Source organism: Rhinopithecus roxellana, chromosome 17 (assembly GCF_007565055.1).
Source record: "Rhinopithecus roxellana isolate Shanxi Qingling chromosome 17, ASM756505v1, whole genome shotgun sequence".
In the NCBI taxonomy this organism is placed as follows: Eukaryota; Metazoa; Chordata; class Mammalia; order Primates; family Cercopithecidae; genus Rhinopithecus; species Rhinopithecus roxellana.
The window spans coordinates 86,807,171-86,822,024 of record NC_044565.1 but is presented as its reverse complement, the minus strand read 5'-3'; the positions used below and the strand labels follow the sequence as shown (position 1 = coordinate 86,822,024).

The window sequence follows — 14,854 nt, the reverse complement described above, 5'->3', positions numbered from 1 at the left end:
CCTGGGAGGCAGAGGTTGCAGTGAGCCGAGATTGTGCCGCTGTACTCCAGCCAGGGCGACAGAGTGAGACCCTGCCTCAGAAAACCCCAAACAAACAAACAAACAAAACCAACTCTTCACTTCCCAATTATTTTATTGCCTTTTACAATTATTTGTGTTCTCACGGTTATTTATGCCTATCATATCTATATGGTAGAAAAACTATATAGTAATCTACTACTGTGCATTTCTTCCCAACTCTGTATTCAGTGACTTTATGTTAGTAGCTTGTAATCAACCATGGTGGGCATATTTGCACCATGGAAATTGGGGAATGCTGTAAATTAGAGGTTTATTTTTGACAGCATAGTTATTAAACATTTGCCAGCACACCAGTGAATAGGATGTTCTTTTATTGTAATGGTCTGCTTATCTGAGGATGGCTTTCTTCCTTTTTTTTTTCTTGAGACAGAGTCTCACTCTTGCCCAGACTGGAGTGCAGTGGCTCAGTCTTGGCTCACTACAACCTCCGCCTCCCGGGTTCAAGAGATTCTCCTGCTTTAACCTCTGGAGCAGCTGGGATTACAGGTGTGTGCCACCATGCCCAGCTAATTTTTTGTATTTTTAATGGAGATGGGGTTTCACCATGTTGGGCAGGCTGGTTTCGAACTCCTGATGTCAGTGATCTGCCCACCTCGGCCTCCCAAAGTGCTGGGATTACAGGCTTGAGCCACCACGCCCGGCTTTAAATATATTTTTATAGGGTGACTACAAGTCTGGAACATAAAACTACTTGTTTCATTATCATCACAGATACATTTGTTTATCATCCACAGGGAAACATGACTGAGATTAAAACAAAGCACATTAAATAAAATGAAAAAGAGAATAGGTAAATATTTTTCCTATATTTCAAGAGTTTTTGGGTTAGGTGCAGTAACTTACACCTGTAATTCCAGAACTTTGGGAGGCCAAGGTGGGAGAATTGCTTGACCAGGAGTTTAAAACCAACCTGGGCAACATGGCAAGACCCCTTCTCTACAAAAAATTAGTAGGATGTGGTAGTGGCACCTGTGGTTCCAGCTACAATGGAGACCGAGGCAGGAGGGTTGCTTGAGCCTGGGAATTTGAGGCTACAGCAGTGAGTTAGGATTGTGCCACTGCACTCTAGCCTGGACAACAGTGCAAGACCCTGTCTCAAAAAAAGTTTTTTGTTTTTTTTTTGTGATGGAGTCTCACTCTGTCACCCAGGCTGGAGTGCAGTGGCACATTCTTGGCTCACTGCAACCTCTGTCTCCCGGGTTCAAGCGATTCTCCTGCCTCAGCTTCCCATGTAGCTGGGACTACAGGCGCTGCCACCATGCCTGGCTAATTTTTGTATTTTTAGTAGAAATGGGGTTTCACCATATTGGCCAGGCTGGTCTTGAACTCCTGACCTCATGATCTGCCCGCCTCGGCCTCCCAAAGTGCTGGGATTACAGGCATGAGCCACCATGCCTGGCCAAAAAATTTTTTAAATAAAAAATAAAGACTTTTTGGACACCCTAGATACATAAACAGGTAAATGAATTGAGGATACATGTATTCAGATATATATATATTGTGTGTGTGTGTCTGTACATACTGTCAGTTCTCATTATGCGTGGATTATTTATTTTAGGTGTGGATTCTGTATTTGAAAATTCACCTACTCAACAAAATGTATTTGCAGTTCAAAAATCAGTACTTGCTGGGCGCGGTGGCTCACGCCTGTGATCCCAGCACTTTGGGAGGCCGAGACAGGCAGATCACCTGAGGTCAGGAATTTGAGACCAGCCTAACCAACATAGTGAAACCCTGTCTACTAAAAATACAAAAATTAGCCAGGGATGGTGGCATGCACTTGTAGTCTCAGCTACTTAGGAGGCTGAGGCAGAAGAATTGTTTGAACCTGGGAAGCAGAGGCTGCAGCTAGCTGAGATTGCCCCACTGCACTTCAGCCTGGGTGACAAGAGCGAAACTCTGTCCCAGAAAGAAAAAAAAAAATCAGTACTCAGGTTCTCTTGCAGTTATTATTGGACATGTGCAGAACAGTGAAAAATATGAATTGTCCATTTTGCATGTTCTGAAGCTGAGGTTGAATGAGGTGACACTCTGTTTCAGCTGTCGTACTGCAAACAAGTGTCCTTTTTGTATTCTATTTAGTGCCACATTTTTTTCACATTTTTATACTTTTTGTTGGTAATTTTGCTGTTTAAAATGGCTCCTAAATGTGGTACTGAAGTCCTATCTGGTGTTCCTAAGCTCAAGAAGGCTGTGATATGCCTTACAGAGAAAATATGCATCTCAAATAAGCTTGTTCTGGCATGAGTTATAGTGCAATTGGCCATGAGTTCAATGTTAATGAATCAAATATATATATAGTATCTTTAAACAGAAATGCATAAAACCAAATTATGTATTGATCAGTTAATGAAATGTCACTAAAGGCTTGCAGGAACCTAACTGTATAGTTCCCCTCAGAACAGTGGTTCAATATTTGCCAATTCAATAGTTTTGGTGACTTTATAGAACATAATTATTGCAAATAATGGGAATTGATTGTATACACACACACATTCATATATACATGACATTTGTGACTTTAATTTTTAGAGAAGTAGACTACAATCAATTATTATAAATACTAAATCTATCTTAACATTTTACTGATGATTCAGATGGCTTAGAATACATAAATTCAAATATTTATGAATATGCAGAAAAGTCAGTAAATAGAAATGTATCATATTTTAAATAATTTAAAAACATTTTTTAGCTTCCTCGTGATTTATTATTAGAGAAACAGTTTGCATAGTTATTCCTCTCATTGAGTGTACTATTCATATAGACATTTAGTAATAGAGATTACTTTCTTGAGCGTTTGATTAATGATCCTAAAAGGTTTTGTTTTACTCCAACCAGATTATATATATGAAGCTTTATTGAACACTGCTATTGACATAGATTCACTGGAAGCAGACTGACATTTAGATGAAGTCTGGATCAAGGAAGTGATAATGAAGGCAGGGATGAAGTTAAAGTGGAGTAAATTGAAACAGGACAAAGTCAAAAAAAATAAAGATGCTGTAAGAAGGTAAAACTTAACTGTATATACTGGTGGGGTTTGGGAGAGACTACATAGTTATATTCACACTTTTTAATGGAAAGATTTGCTTTAAAATTTCTTTTGTAATAAAGATACGTGTGTGTAAACGTTTCTTCAAAGTACTTAAAGCACTAGAAAGTGTATTAATACATTCAGGTTATTATAAAACTTTAAGGATTTTTTTAAATTTGCTGAATGTATACATTGGTCTGAATTTTCAGATTTGATTAATTCTCATTCTTATGAAAATGTAAACCACAGGTAGGTAGGCAGTTATTAAATAGTCTGTCATAAGTCATTATATGTATAAGAAGGGGAAATAGGCCTAATCCACACTGAATATTGGGTTTTATTGTTTTTTTGTTGTTGTTGTTGTTGTTGTTGTTGTTGTTGTTTTGAGGCGGAGTCTCGCTCTGTCACCCAGGCTGGTGTGCAGTGGCCGGATCTCAGCTCACTGCAAGCTCCGCCCCCCGGGTTTACGCCATTCTCCTGCCTCAGCCTCCTGAGTAGCTGGGACTACAGGCGCCTGCCACCACGCCCGGCTAATTTTTTGTATTTTTAGTAGAGACGGGGTTTCACCATGGTTTCGATCTCCTGACCTTGTGATCCACCCGCCTCGGCCTCCCAAAGTGCTGGGATTACAGGCGTGAGCCACCGCGCCCGGCCAGGGTTTTATTGTTAATGGTAGCTCACAGATATAAATGTGAACCAATTCACAGGCTATAAAGTATTTCTGATATTTAAGAAATGAAACTCTTTTGCTGTTAATTGTAGGCCCCAGGCAGATCCAGCTTTATTAACCCCAAGGTCCCCAGTTGTTACTATAATGGGCCATGTTGATCACAGGGAAACGACATTACTTGACAAACTTCGAAAAACTCAAGTGGCAGCAATGGAAGTTGGAGGCATCACTCAGCACATTGGTGCCTTTCTTGGTATGAACACAAATTACCTTACAATGTGCTTGGGAACCCCACTTACTATTTTCTTAAACCAAATGTCATAGTGTGAAGTATACAAATTCAAAGTAAAAGAGAAGGCTAAAGCTTACAGTCATTGGTTTGATGAAATGTAGAGCAAGTGGTTAGTAAAGCTATTTTTTAATTTTCTATGAGAAGAAAATTGTGTTAACTGTTTTTTGTTTTTTTTGTTTTTTTTTTTTTGAGACAAGAGTATCACTCTGTCACCCAGGCTGGAGTGCAGTGGTGCAATCTTGGCTCTCTGCAACCTCTGCCTTCCCGGTTCAAGCAGTGCTCCTGCCTCAGCCTCCCAAGTAGCTGGGACTACAGGTGTGCACCACTGTGCCTGGCTAATTTTTGTATTTTTAGTTGAGGCAGGGTTTCCCCGTGTTGGCCAGACTGGTCTCAAACTCCTGACTTTGTGATCGCCCATCTCGGCCTCCCAAAGTGTTGGGATTATAGATGTGAACCATCGTGCCCGGCCTAATTTTTTTGTATTTTTAGTAGAGACAGGGTTTTGCCATGTTGGCCAGGCTGGTGTCGAACCCCTAACCTCAAGTGATCTGCCCATCTTGACCTCCCAAAGTGCTAGGATTACAGGTGTGAGCCACTGCGCCTGGCTGAAAATTGTGTTAACTTTTAATTCTAGCTCATTCTTAGTTTGATTTAATGAGCCTACAATTTTTTGTTAATTAATTATGTTTATATAACCTCCTTTGCTAGGTTGTGATAATGTTGCTGATAATAATTAAATAATAGTCCCAATTATGAGCACCTAGCATGTGTCCAGTACTGTGCTGAGCACCTTATATGTTTTGTCTTTTTTATCTTACAACAACATCATAAGGTAGGTATTAATAGTTGCACTTACAAATAAGGAAGCTGATACTTCTTTGAGTTAAGTAACTTTCCCACAGTATATAGCCTGTAAGTAGCATAACCAGGATTTAAATCCAAGGTCACTGGACTTAAATCCTGAGCTACTGCTTACTAAATCGCCTTTCTGTGGCTCAGGGGGTTGTGCAACTCTGATTTGCTAATGTAAGGGTGGCTCCCTGTACAACAGTTGGTCTGTTCTATCTCTAAAGTAGATATATCAGTTGATACATTTATGAAAGTAGTTATGTTCTAGAAATATGGAGACTTTAGTTTAAAATTTTTACGTGGAAAAAAACCCATAAAAGTTTCACTGGCATTTTATCACTTTTCATTGTGAAATTATTATGATCTGTGTTCTGATTAAGATTAATGTAAGGAATAAAATTATTTTAAAGAATTATTGATGGTTTCTGATAATGTCACATATATTCTTTGGTATTAAGGAAGTCCATGTTTGAGTCCTTGATGTTCTTGAATTTCTGTTTCCACAGTCTCTCTGCCTTCTGGGGAAAAGATAACTTTTCTTGATACTCCAGGACATGCTGCTTTCTCAGCAATGAGAGCCAGAGGGGCTCAGGTCACTGACATTGTCATATTGGTTGTAGCTGCAGATGATGGGGTGATGAAACAAACTGTAGAATCTATTCAGCATGCCAAAGATGCACAAGGTACTGTGTGACTGACTTAATGGATGTACTACATAAAGTCAAAGTTCTGGGGCCATTTACATATAGCTCATTTAGTCTTCACAACAATCCCAGAGTTATACCTGTATTATAGATAAGCCTCAAAGATAAATTGTTTTCCCACAGACTTATAACTAATAGGAAGAGTATAGCAGGATTCAACTTGGGACTTGTGACCATATGTACAGACCACAGGTACAGTCTTTCCTATGCTTTTTTTTGTTTTGTTTTCAACTTTTTATTGTGGAAATTTTAAACAGATACAAAAGTAAGAAGATAATAATGAAATTCTATGTACCCATCACCTAAATTCATTACAAGTTGCATAGTGGTTATATTCTGTTATTTCCTGTTAATTTATTATGTGGAATTCTTCTCTAAAGAGAAACTTTCCCTTCTGCTTTAAATAAGTTCTTATCTGATCAAATGTATACAATTGAAACTTTTGGAAAATCACTTAATGATCGTCTCCCTTATTTCTTCATTTAAAAGTTATAATAATAAATACCCACACATGTAATTACACATTCTAGGCTGGAGTGGTGGCTCACACTTGTAATCCCAGCACTTTGGGAGGCCGAGGCCAGTGGATCACCTGAGGTCGTTGGGAGTTCGAGATCAGCTTGACCAGCATGGAGAAACCCCGTCTCTACTAAAAATACAAAATTAGCCAGGCGTGGTGGCGCATAACTGTAATCCCAGCTACTCGGGAGGCTGAGGCAGGAGAATCTCTTGAACCCAGGAGGCAGAGGTAGTGGTGAGCTGAGATCACGCCATTGCACTCCATCCTGAGCAACAAAAGCAAAACTCTGTCTCCAAAAAAAAAAAAAGTTACACATTCAATATATTCATTTTTATTCTGAAATGACCGTACCCCTACCCTTACTGAGAAAATGTACTTGATGAAGTGTGTCATATTCCCCCCAGATTTACTGGCAAGATTTTTAAAAGGTTGGGAGTTACTGAACTAGTCCAGTTCTTTTATTTTACAGCATGGAAAGTAAGACTCAGACAGCAGCCAGAACTCTCCTTAATTTTATACAATTATACAACTAATTTTCAGTGTGTCTGCATTTGGAATTTAGATCTGCTAGCTTCCAATGTTATTCTCTTTCCTTTTTAATTCCTTAAAACTGCCTTTGTGTGATGTACTATGTTCTTAATGATTCTAGGGAATACATGGCAAGAAGAGAGGGGTAAATTTGCCAGGGATCCCATTACAAAGCAATTGGCTGAGATAGGATAAATTCATTAGATCATGCTTTGTACACCTCTTCACTTGGTACCTGTTAAGTTCCAGCTCATCAACATGGAATGTACTTTTTCTTTCTCTTTTCTTTTTCTTTTTCTTTTTTTTTTTTTTTGAGACGGAGTTTTGCTCTTATTGCCCAGGCTGGAATGCAGTGGTGCAATCTTGGCTCAGGCTCACTTCAACCTCCTTCTCCCAGGTTCAGGCAATTCTCCTGCCTCAGCCTCCCGAGTAGCTGGGATTACAGGTGACCGCCACCACGCTCAGCTCATTTTTGTATTTTTAGTAGAGATGGTGTTTTACCATGTTGGCTAGGCTGGTCTCAAACCCCTGACCTCAGGTGATTCACCCGCCTTGGCCTCCCAAAGTGCTGGGATTACAGGCATGAGCCACTGTGCTCGGCTGGAATGTACTTTTTGTAATAGTATGTTGTGGATTGCAAAACTTTTTTGTATCTTTTAAAATTTCTGTTTGATACCTGAGAAAATTACAGAGATGATGAAATGCAGCCACAGAATTATCTCATAGGATTTTGTGTGATTTCTCTAAAGAGAGGATATGTAGATTAAAAGTTTATTTGGTCCTTTCATTAAGTAAACATTTATTGAGAGCCTGTGTATTGGTCAACTATGTGTTGGTCACTGACCTAGGTGTATGAATAAATAGTATAAATCCTAAAAGGAAATTTGTGATATTGGTACTTAGTTTTAACCTAGGATGAGATGTTGGGTTTTAACAATGTGTTAATAAGGCCGGGCGCGGTGGCTCAAGCCTGTAATCCCAGCACTTTGGGAGGCCGAGACGGGCGGATCACGAGGTCAGGAGATCGAGACCATCCTGGCTAACACGGTGAAACCCTGTCTCTACTAAAAAAAATCTACAAAAAAAAACTACAAAAAACTAGCCGGGCGAGGTGGCGGCGCCTGTAGTCCCAGCTACCCTGGAGGCTGAGGCAGGAGAATGGCGTGAACCCGGGAGGCGGAGCTTGCAGTGAGCTGAGATCCGGCCACAGCACTCCAGCCTGGGTGACAGAGCGAGACTTCGTCTCAAAAAAAAAAAAAAACAATGTGTTAATAAACCCTGGAAAAAAGAGGCAAATGATCGAGTAGTATTGAATTGGAATCTTCTCATGATTTTTTTTTTTTTTTGGAGATTATCTCCAGTGTACTTGTTGATCTTGCTTTTATGTTTAAGGATAGGCCTTTTATTTTTTTATTTATTTATTATTTTTTTTGAGACGGAGTCTTGCTCTGTCGCCTGGGCTGGAGTGCAGTGGCGCGATCTTGGCGCACTGCAAGCTCCGCCTCCCGGGTTTACGCCATTCTCCTGCCTCAGCCTCCCGAGTAGCTGGGACTACAGGCGCCCGCAACCACGCCCGGCTAGTTTTTTTTTTCTTGTATTTTTTGGTAGAGACGGGGTTTCACCGTGTGAGCCAGGATGGTCTCGATCTCCTGAGCTCGTGATTCGCCCGTCTCGGCCTCCCAAAGTGCTGGGATTACAGGCTTGAGCCACCGCGCCCGGCCGGATAGGCCTTTTTCTACCCAAAATACAGTTGACCTTTGAACATCACGGGTTTGAACTGTGTGGGTCTACTTAACACACACATTTTTTTCAACCAAACATAAATAAAACAGCATTCACAGAATTTGAAACTTCCTTACATGGCTTTTTGTACACACGGTTCTGTAGGGCTGGCTGCAAGACTTGAGTATGCCGGGATTTTGATACAGGCAGTGGTGGGGGGGTTCTAGAACCAATCCACCAGTATACCCAGGAATGACTGTATTGTTTGTTGTGTGTTTTTTTTTTTTTTTTTTGAGATGGAGTCTTTCTCTGTTGCCCACGCTCCTGGAGTGCAGTGGCACGATTTCAGCTCACTGCAAGCTCTTACCTTCCCGGTTCAAGCGATTCTCCTGCCTCAGACTCCCGAGTAGCTGGGATTACAGGCACATGCCACCACGCCCGGCTAATTTGTGTATTTTTTAGTAGACATGGGATTTCTCCATGTTGGCCAGGCTGATCTCAAACTCCTAACCTCAGGTGATCCACCCGCCTCAGCTTCCAAAAGTGCTAGGATTACAGGCATGAGCCTCCACACCCAGCCCAACTGTATTGTTTTTTTTTGATAATCTCAGGTGTCTGTTATTCACTCAGAATCTGCTTATAATTATACTTTTAACATCTTGCATCTGGATTTCTTTATGTGTAGAGAGCAGAGTAGGGTGATATGACTCTAAAGTGGGTCATTTTGGCCTTTTGTTAGACAAAAACATCCACTGAGTAAAGAGAAAACTAGAACAGAAAGTTGGTGTCTTTCACTGTGAATACCTGGAATTGAAGGTGTCATCATTTTCACTCTTTTTAACTCCGTTTCTTTCAGTTCCTATTGTCCTTGCCATAAATAAATGTGACAAAACTGAGGCTGATCCTGAAAGAGTGAAAAAAGAGCTGCTGGCTTATGATGTGGTATGTGAAGATTATGGAGGTGATGTTCAAGCAGTGCCTGTCTCTGCACTTACGGTAAATGTGGGGACCTCATATGAATATGCCTGAATGGGAACGCTGTACACAATGCACACAGTATATTACATCTAAAGAACATTTTGATGTACATAATTTGTGTTGTTTTTAAAACATTTTCTAGGTTTCAGGCAAAGATGGTATTATCTTGGTTTGGCACATTAGGAGTTAGGCTCAGAGAGGTCAGTCACCAGCTGATCAGTGTGGAGTCAAGTCTAAATGGAATATATTTTTTATTATGAGATACTTAGGATGAGAATAAATGGGGAATAAGGGAAATAGTAGGATAAAGATGTGGTGCGATTACAGCTCACTGCAGACTTAACCTCCAAAGCTCAAGTTGTCCTCCCACCTCAGCCTCTTGAGTAGTTTGGGTTACAGGCAGGTGCCATCCCATGCCTAGCTAATTTTTAAAATTTTTTGTAGACATAGGGTGTCACTATGTTGCTTAGGCTGATCTTGAACACCTGGCCTCAAGCCATTGTCCCACCTTGGCCTCCCAAAGCACTGAGATTATAAGCGTGAGCCACTATGCCTGACCAAAGACTGTCTTTAGCAGAAATGAAATCCAGTTGTTAACAAAAAAGTGCTTGTATTTCATGCCTCTTACAAGTGGAAAACAGGCCTTACAGCATTTAAGGGATTTAAACAAAAAGTTCATGAATACCAAGATTAAATATTAAGGTTGATTATGTTTTTGATTGACTGAATGTTTTTGTGGATTAAATTGCTACATGTTTTAAAATGTTATTTATAATGAATTCCATTTTCTTTAACATTACCATCTATTCTTTCTTGAATATAAGCACCAAGGAAAGTCAGTACTTGCCTCATATCAGTGTTTTCCAATTCTCTTACCCCGTAGAGGTTGCTGCTAAGTAACGATTTCCTTTTTTGTCCATCCTTGTTATATTACAAAGTTTATTTATAATATAGCCTTTTTTTTTTTTCTCCTGATCATTCACTGAAGGGATGGTGGGTTAGTCTACACCTTCCTCCAATTAAATCTCATTTCATCTTTACTTTTCCTAAATGTGTTACCTCCAAGATACTTAGAAATTATGCCTCCATTAGTAGTAAAACTGTGCATCTTTTTCTCTGAAATTTATAAAATGCTAACTTAGACTTTGTTATCTTCTGCACTATCTCTCAATTGTTATTGCACTCCGAAAGCCACATGTTAAGCTTACTACAATAAGATTAAAATATCTGGCCAGGCGCAGTGACTTACGCCTGTAATTCTAGCACTTTGGGAGGCCGAGGTGGTCGGATCCATTGAGGCAGGAGTTCAAGACCAGCCTGGGCAACATGGTGAGACCTTGTCTCTACAAATAAACACAAAAATTAGCCTGGCTTGGTGGCATGTGCCTGTAGTCCTAGCTGTTGGGGAGGCTGAGGCTGGAGGATCACTTGAGCGAGGGAGGCGGAGGTTGCAGTGAGCTGAGATGATGCCACTGCACTCCAGCCTTGATAACAGAGTGAGACCCTGTAAAAAAAAAAAAAAAAAAAAAAAATTAAAATATTTGAAGAGTTGACTACCTTTTCTGACCAGATACCATGAGATGAGTAGGTAGATAAAAAGCTGCTTAGGCAGATTTGGAGGTGTGTCAGAGATGATTCCAAGGGAATGGAGGGGATTGGAAGAGAGTGGCAGGGAGGTAAGATGAGGCCTTCTTTTCTAAGATATGTAAAGGATTACTTCATGCAAGGAAACAACTGTAGTTTGGCTTTTTGGAGCAGCATTTTGTAAATTGGAATAAATACTAGGAATAAGTGGGTGGGTAAGCAAAATATTTAGTCAATTTTTTTTGTTTTGTTTTACAGTTGTCTATTGTTTTATTTTTTATTTTTTGAAACAAAGTCTTGCTGTGTGTCTCAGGCTGGAGTGTGTGGCATGATCTTGGCTCACTGCAACCTCTGCCTCTGGGTTCAAGCAATTTTCCTGCCTCAGCCTCCTGAGTAGCTGGGATTACAGGCACATGCCACCACACCCAACTAATTTTTTGTATTTTTAGTAGAGATAAGGTTTTACCATGTTGGCTGGTCTCGAACTCCCAAGTGCCAGTTTCAGCTTCCCAAAGTGCTGGGATTACAGGCATGAGCCACTGTGCCCGGCCCTTGTCTGTTGTTTTATATTTGGTAACAACTGTGAGCAATCTCTTAGCTGATACGAGGAGTGGAAAAATACCTTGCCTATCAGTTCCAGTTCCATCACCAGTTAATCGGCTGTGTGATCTTGGAGCCCTAGACAGCATAGTAAACAGAGACCATGAAAGGTAAAAGAATCACCCACTCCAGCTTCTTCATTTTATGGTTGAGGTAAGGAGATCCAGGGAGGTGAGGTGATTTTTTTTTTTTAAAGGGTGCACAGCTGGGTGGTTATAAAGCACAGCTTAGAGCCTGGATCTCTAGTTAGTGCTTTTTCTTCTCATTTATTTATTTTCTCATCATTTATTTAATAAGAGTAAGTAATGCTTGATTTACTGTATAGGATTCTTGAGTTGATCAAATGAAATAATAGATGTGAAATCTCGTTCAGTTGGGTAGAACTTAAAAAAAGAAAGCAAGAGGAAGGAAACACAATTGTAGGGACAGACAGAGGAGAAAGAAAAGAATGAAGCATTGCATGTGTTTATGAAAGGGATAGTAACAAGTACTACCAGTGGCCATACTTTAAAAAAAAAAATAGCCACTTATTCCTTGCAAGATCTGTCCATGGCTCAGGTTTTCTTGCTGATCCCTCCCTCTCTTCCATTCTTCCCATTCTCTTTTTTCTTAGTTTCTTTTCCCCTCCCTCCCTTCCTTTCTTTGTTAAATTGAGTAATCATGCTTTTAATGATTAAAGAGAAAAGTATAATATATCTTGCAAGGATTATGTGACTTTCTGTCCTTGGTATTTATATTTACTGATAATATTTATTAATGTGTATTAACAACCTTTGTTATTGTTAAAGGGCAATAATCTGATGGCTTTGGCAGAAGCAACAATTGCTCTTGCAGAAATGTTAGAATTAAAAGCAGATCCCAATGGTCCAGTGGAAGGAACAGTAATAGAGTCTTTCACAGACAAAGGAAGAGGGTAGGACTCTTAAACTGCTTGCCTTTTTAATTTGTTCTGTGGTTTTTGTGACTTGATTATATGATGATACATTATTTTTGTTGCATGTTATTGTTAGTTCATGAACAATATTTTCAAAGCATTTGTTTTAAAAAGTATGTTATTGTTTGTAGTGACACAAGAACACAAGAATGCAGTTATTATCAGTAGACCATAGCAACTATCCACATACATCTGGTAGTCATATTTAGATGACATAAGTAGTTCAATTTGTTTTATTTTTTTCCCCCACTGACTCGACTGAATTGGTAAAGTCTTACAGATAACATAAATTAGAATAAAATACCAATAGTTGCATTTTAGGGTTTGTAAATTCTTTATACCTTACCCATTAATATAATACGCAGAAAGATCTTTGAAGTGGTGTGCTTGAATTTTCCTCCGTATCAGCAAGAGAGATTTTCTCATTGCTTTACACTCTCTAACAACTGTGAGTAATCCCTTAGCTGATGGAGACTGGGATAGAAAGTGGTATAAGATTCTGTCAGAACACTTTGCTCCCTGTTTCTTCTCTTAGCATAACCTTGTAAGAGATTATTTTTTTAAAATTGTGGTAAGAAACACCTAACATCCCATTTATTTTTTTTTATTTATTTATTTTTTTTGAGACGGAGTCTCGCTCTGCCGCCCAGGCTGGAGTGCAGTGGCCGGATCTCAGCTCACTGCAAGCTCCGCCTCCCGGGTTTACGCCATTCTCCTGCCTCAGCCTCTGAGTAGCTGGGACTACAGGCGCCCGCCACCTCGCCCGGCTAGTTTTTGTATTTTTAGTAGAGACGGGGTTTCACCATGTTAGCCAGGATGGTCTCGATCTCCTGACCTCGTGATCCGCCCGTCTCGGCCTCCCAAAGTGCTGGGATTACAGGCTTGAGCCACCGCGCCCGGCCAACATCCCATTTATTATGTTAACCATATTTAAATATACAGTCAGTATTGTTGTCTATTCACATTGTTGTGCAACAGATCTGTTGAACTATTTTATCTTGTAAAACTGAAAGTCTATACCTTTTAAAATTTCCTTAGTCCTTCTCCCGAGCCCTTGGCAACCACCTTTCTGTTTTCTGTTTTTCTTTTATGTATTTATTTTTGAGACAGACTTTTGCTCTTGTTGCCCAGGCTGGAGTGAAGTGGCCGTGATCTCAGCTCACTGCAACCTCCGCTCCCTGGGTTCAAGCGATTCTCCTGCCTCAGCCTCCCAAGTAGCTGGGATTTACAGGCACCCGCCACCACGCCTGGCTAATTTTTGTATTTTTGGTAGAGACAGGGTTTTCGCCATGTTGGCCAGGCCAGTCTCGAACTCCTGACCTCGGGTGATTCACCCGCCTTGGCCTCCCAAAGTGCTGGGATTACAGGCGTGAGCCACTACGCCTGGCACTGTTTTCTGTTTTTATTTTGTGACTACTTTAGATACTTCATATAAGTGGAATCATACAGTATGTATCCATTTGTAACTGGCTTATTTCATTTTGTATAATGTTCTAGAGTTTCATTCATGTTGTAGCCTATGCAAAGATTTCCTTTTTTAAAAAAATTTAATATTTATTTATTTTTTAATTTTTCTTTTTTTGAGATGGAGTCTTGCTCTATCACCCAGGCTGGAGTGCAGTAGTGCGATCTCGGCTCAGTGCAACCTCCGCCTCCCAGGTTCAAGTGATTCTCCTGCCTCAGTCTCCTGAGTAGCTGGGACTATAGGCATGTGCCACCACACTCGGCTAATTTTTGTATTTGTAGTAGAGACGGGGTTTCACCATGTTGGCCAGGCTGGTCTCGAACTCCTGACCTCAGTTGATCTGCCCACCTCGGCCTCCCAAAGTGCTGGGATTACAGGTGTGAGCCACTTCACCCAGCCTATTTTTTTTTTTTAATTGAGATGGGGTCCTGCTATGTTGCCCAGGCTGGTCTCAAACTCGTAAGCTCAAGTAATCCACCCACCTTGGCCTTCAAAAGTGCTGGGATTACAGCCATGAGCCACTATATCTGGCCAATTTCCTTCTTTTTAAAGACTGTATAATATTACTTTGTAAAATCCACATTTTCTTTGGAAGAAATGTCCATTTGTCTTTTGATGGACATTTGGGTTGCTTCTACTTCTTGGCTATTGCAAATAAATTTGTTTAAAATGGTCTTGATAGGCTGACTTTGAACTCATGGGCTCAAGTGATCCTCTTGCCTTAGCCCGCTGAATAGCTGGGATTGCAGGTGTGCCACTGCACCCAGCTTTGAAATGTTTTTATAGTATGAAAAACTGCTTAAGAAGTTAAGTAGTGAAATTAATCTTATGTATACACGTTTATGTAATTTAAACTTCATAAGGATATCTTTGCTCTACTTAAAGTACAA

The 14,854-nt window shown here is 40.2% G+C and overlaps 1 protein-coding gene across 1 annotated transcript in view; it reads left to right on the top strand.

Annotated features, from left to right (window-relative positions):
* LOC115894198 (translation initiation factor IF-2, mitochondrial-like) overlaps positions 1 to 14,854 on the top strand; it is a 32,301-nt gene that overhangs the window by 9,233 nt on the left and 8,214 nt on the right. Inside the window, 5 exon segments of the mRNA XM_030920580.1 lie at positions 2,923 to 3,094; positions 3,881 to 4,041; positions 5,436 to 5,612; positions 9,260 to 9,399; positions 12,354 to 12,478. Of these exon segments, the coding sequence (XP_030776440.1) occupies positions 2,923 to 3,094; positions 3,881 to 4,041; positions 5,436 to 5,612; positions 9,260 to 9,399; positions 12,354 to 12,478 (775 nt within the window).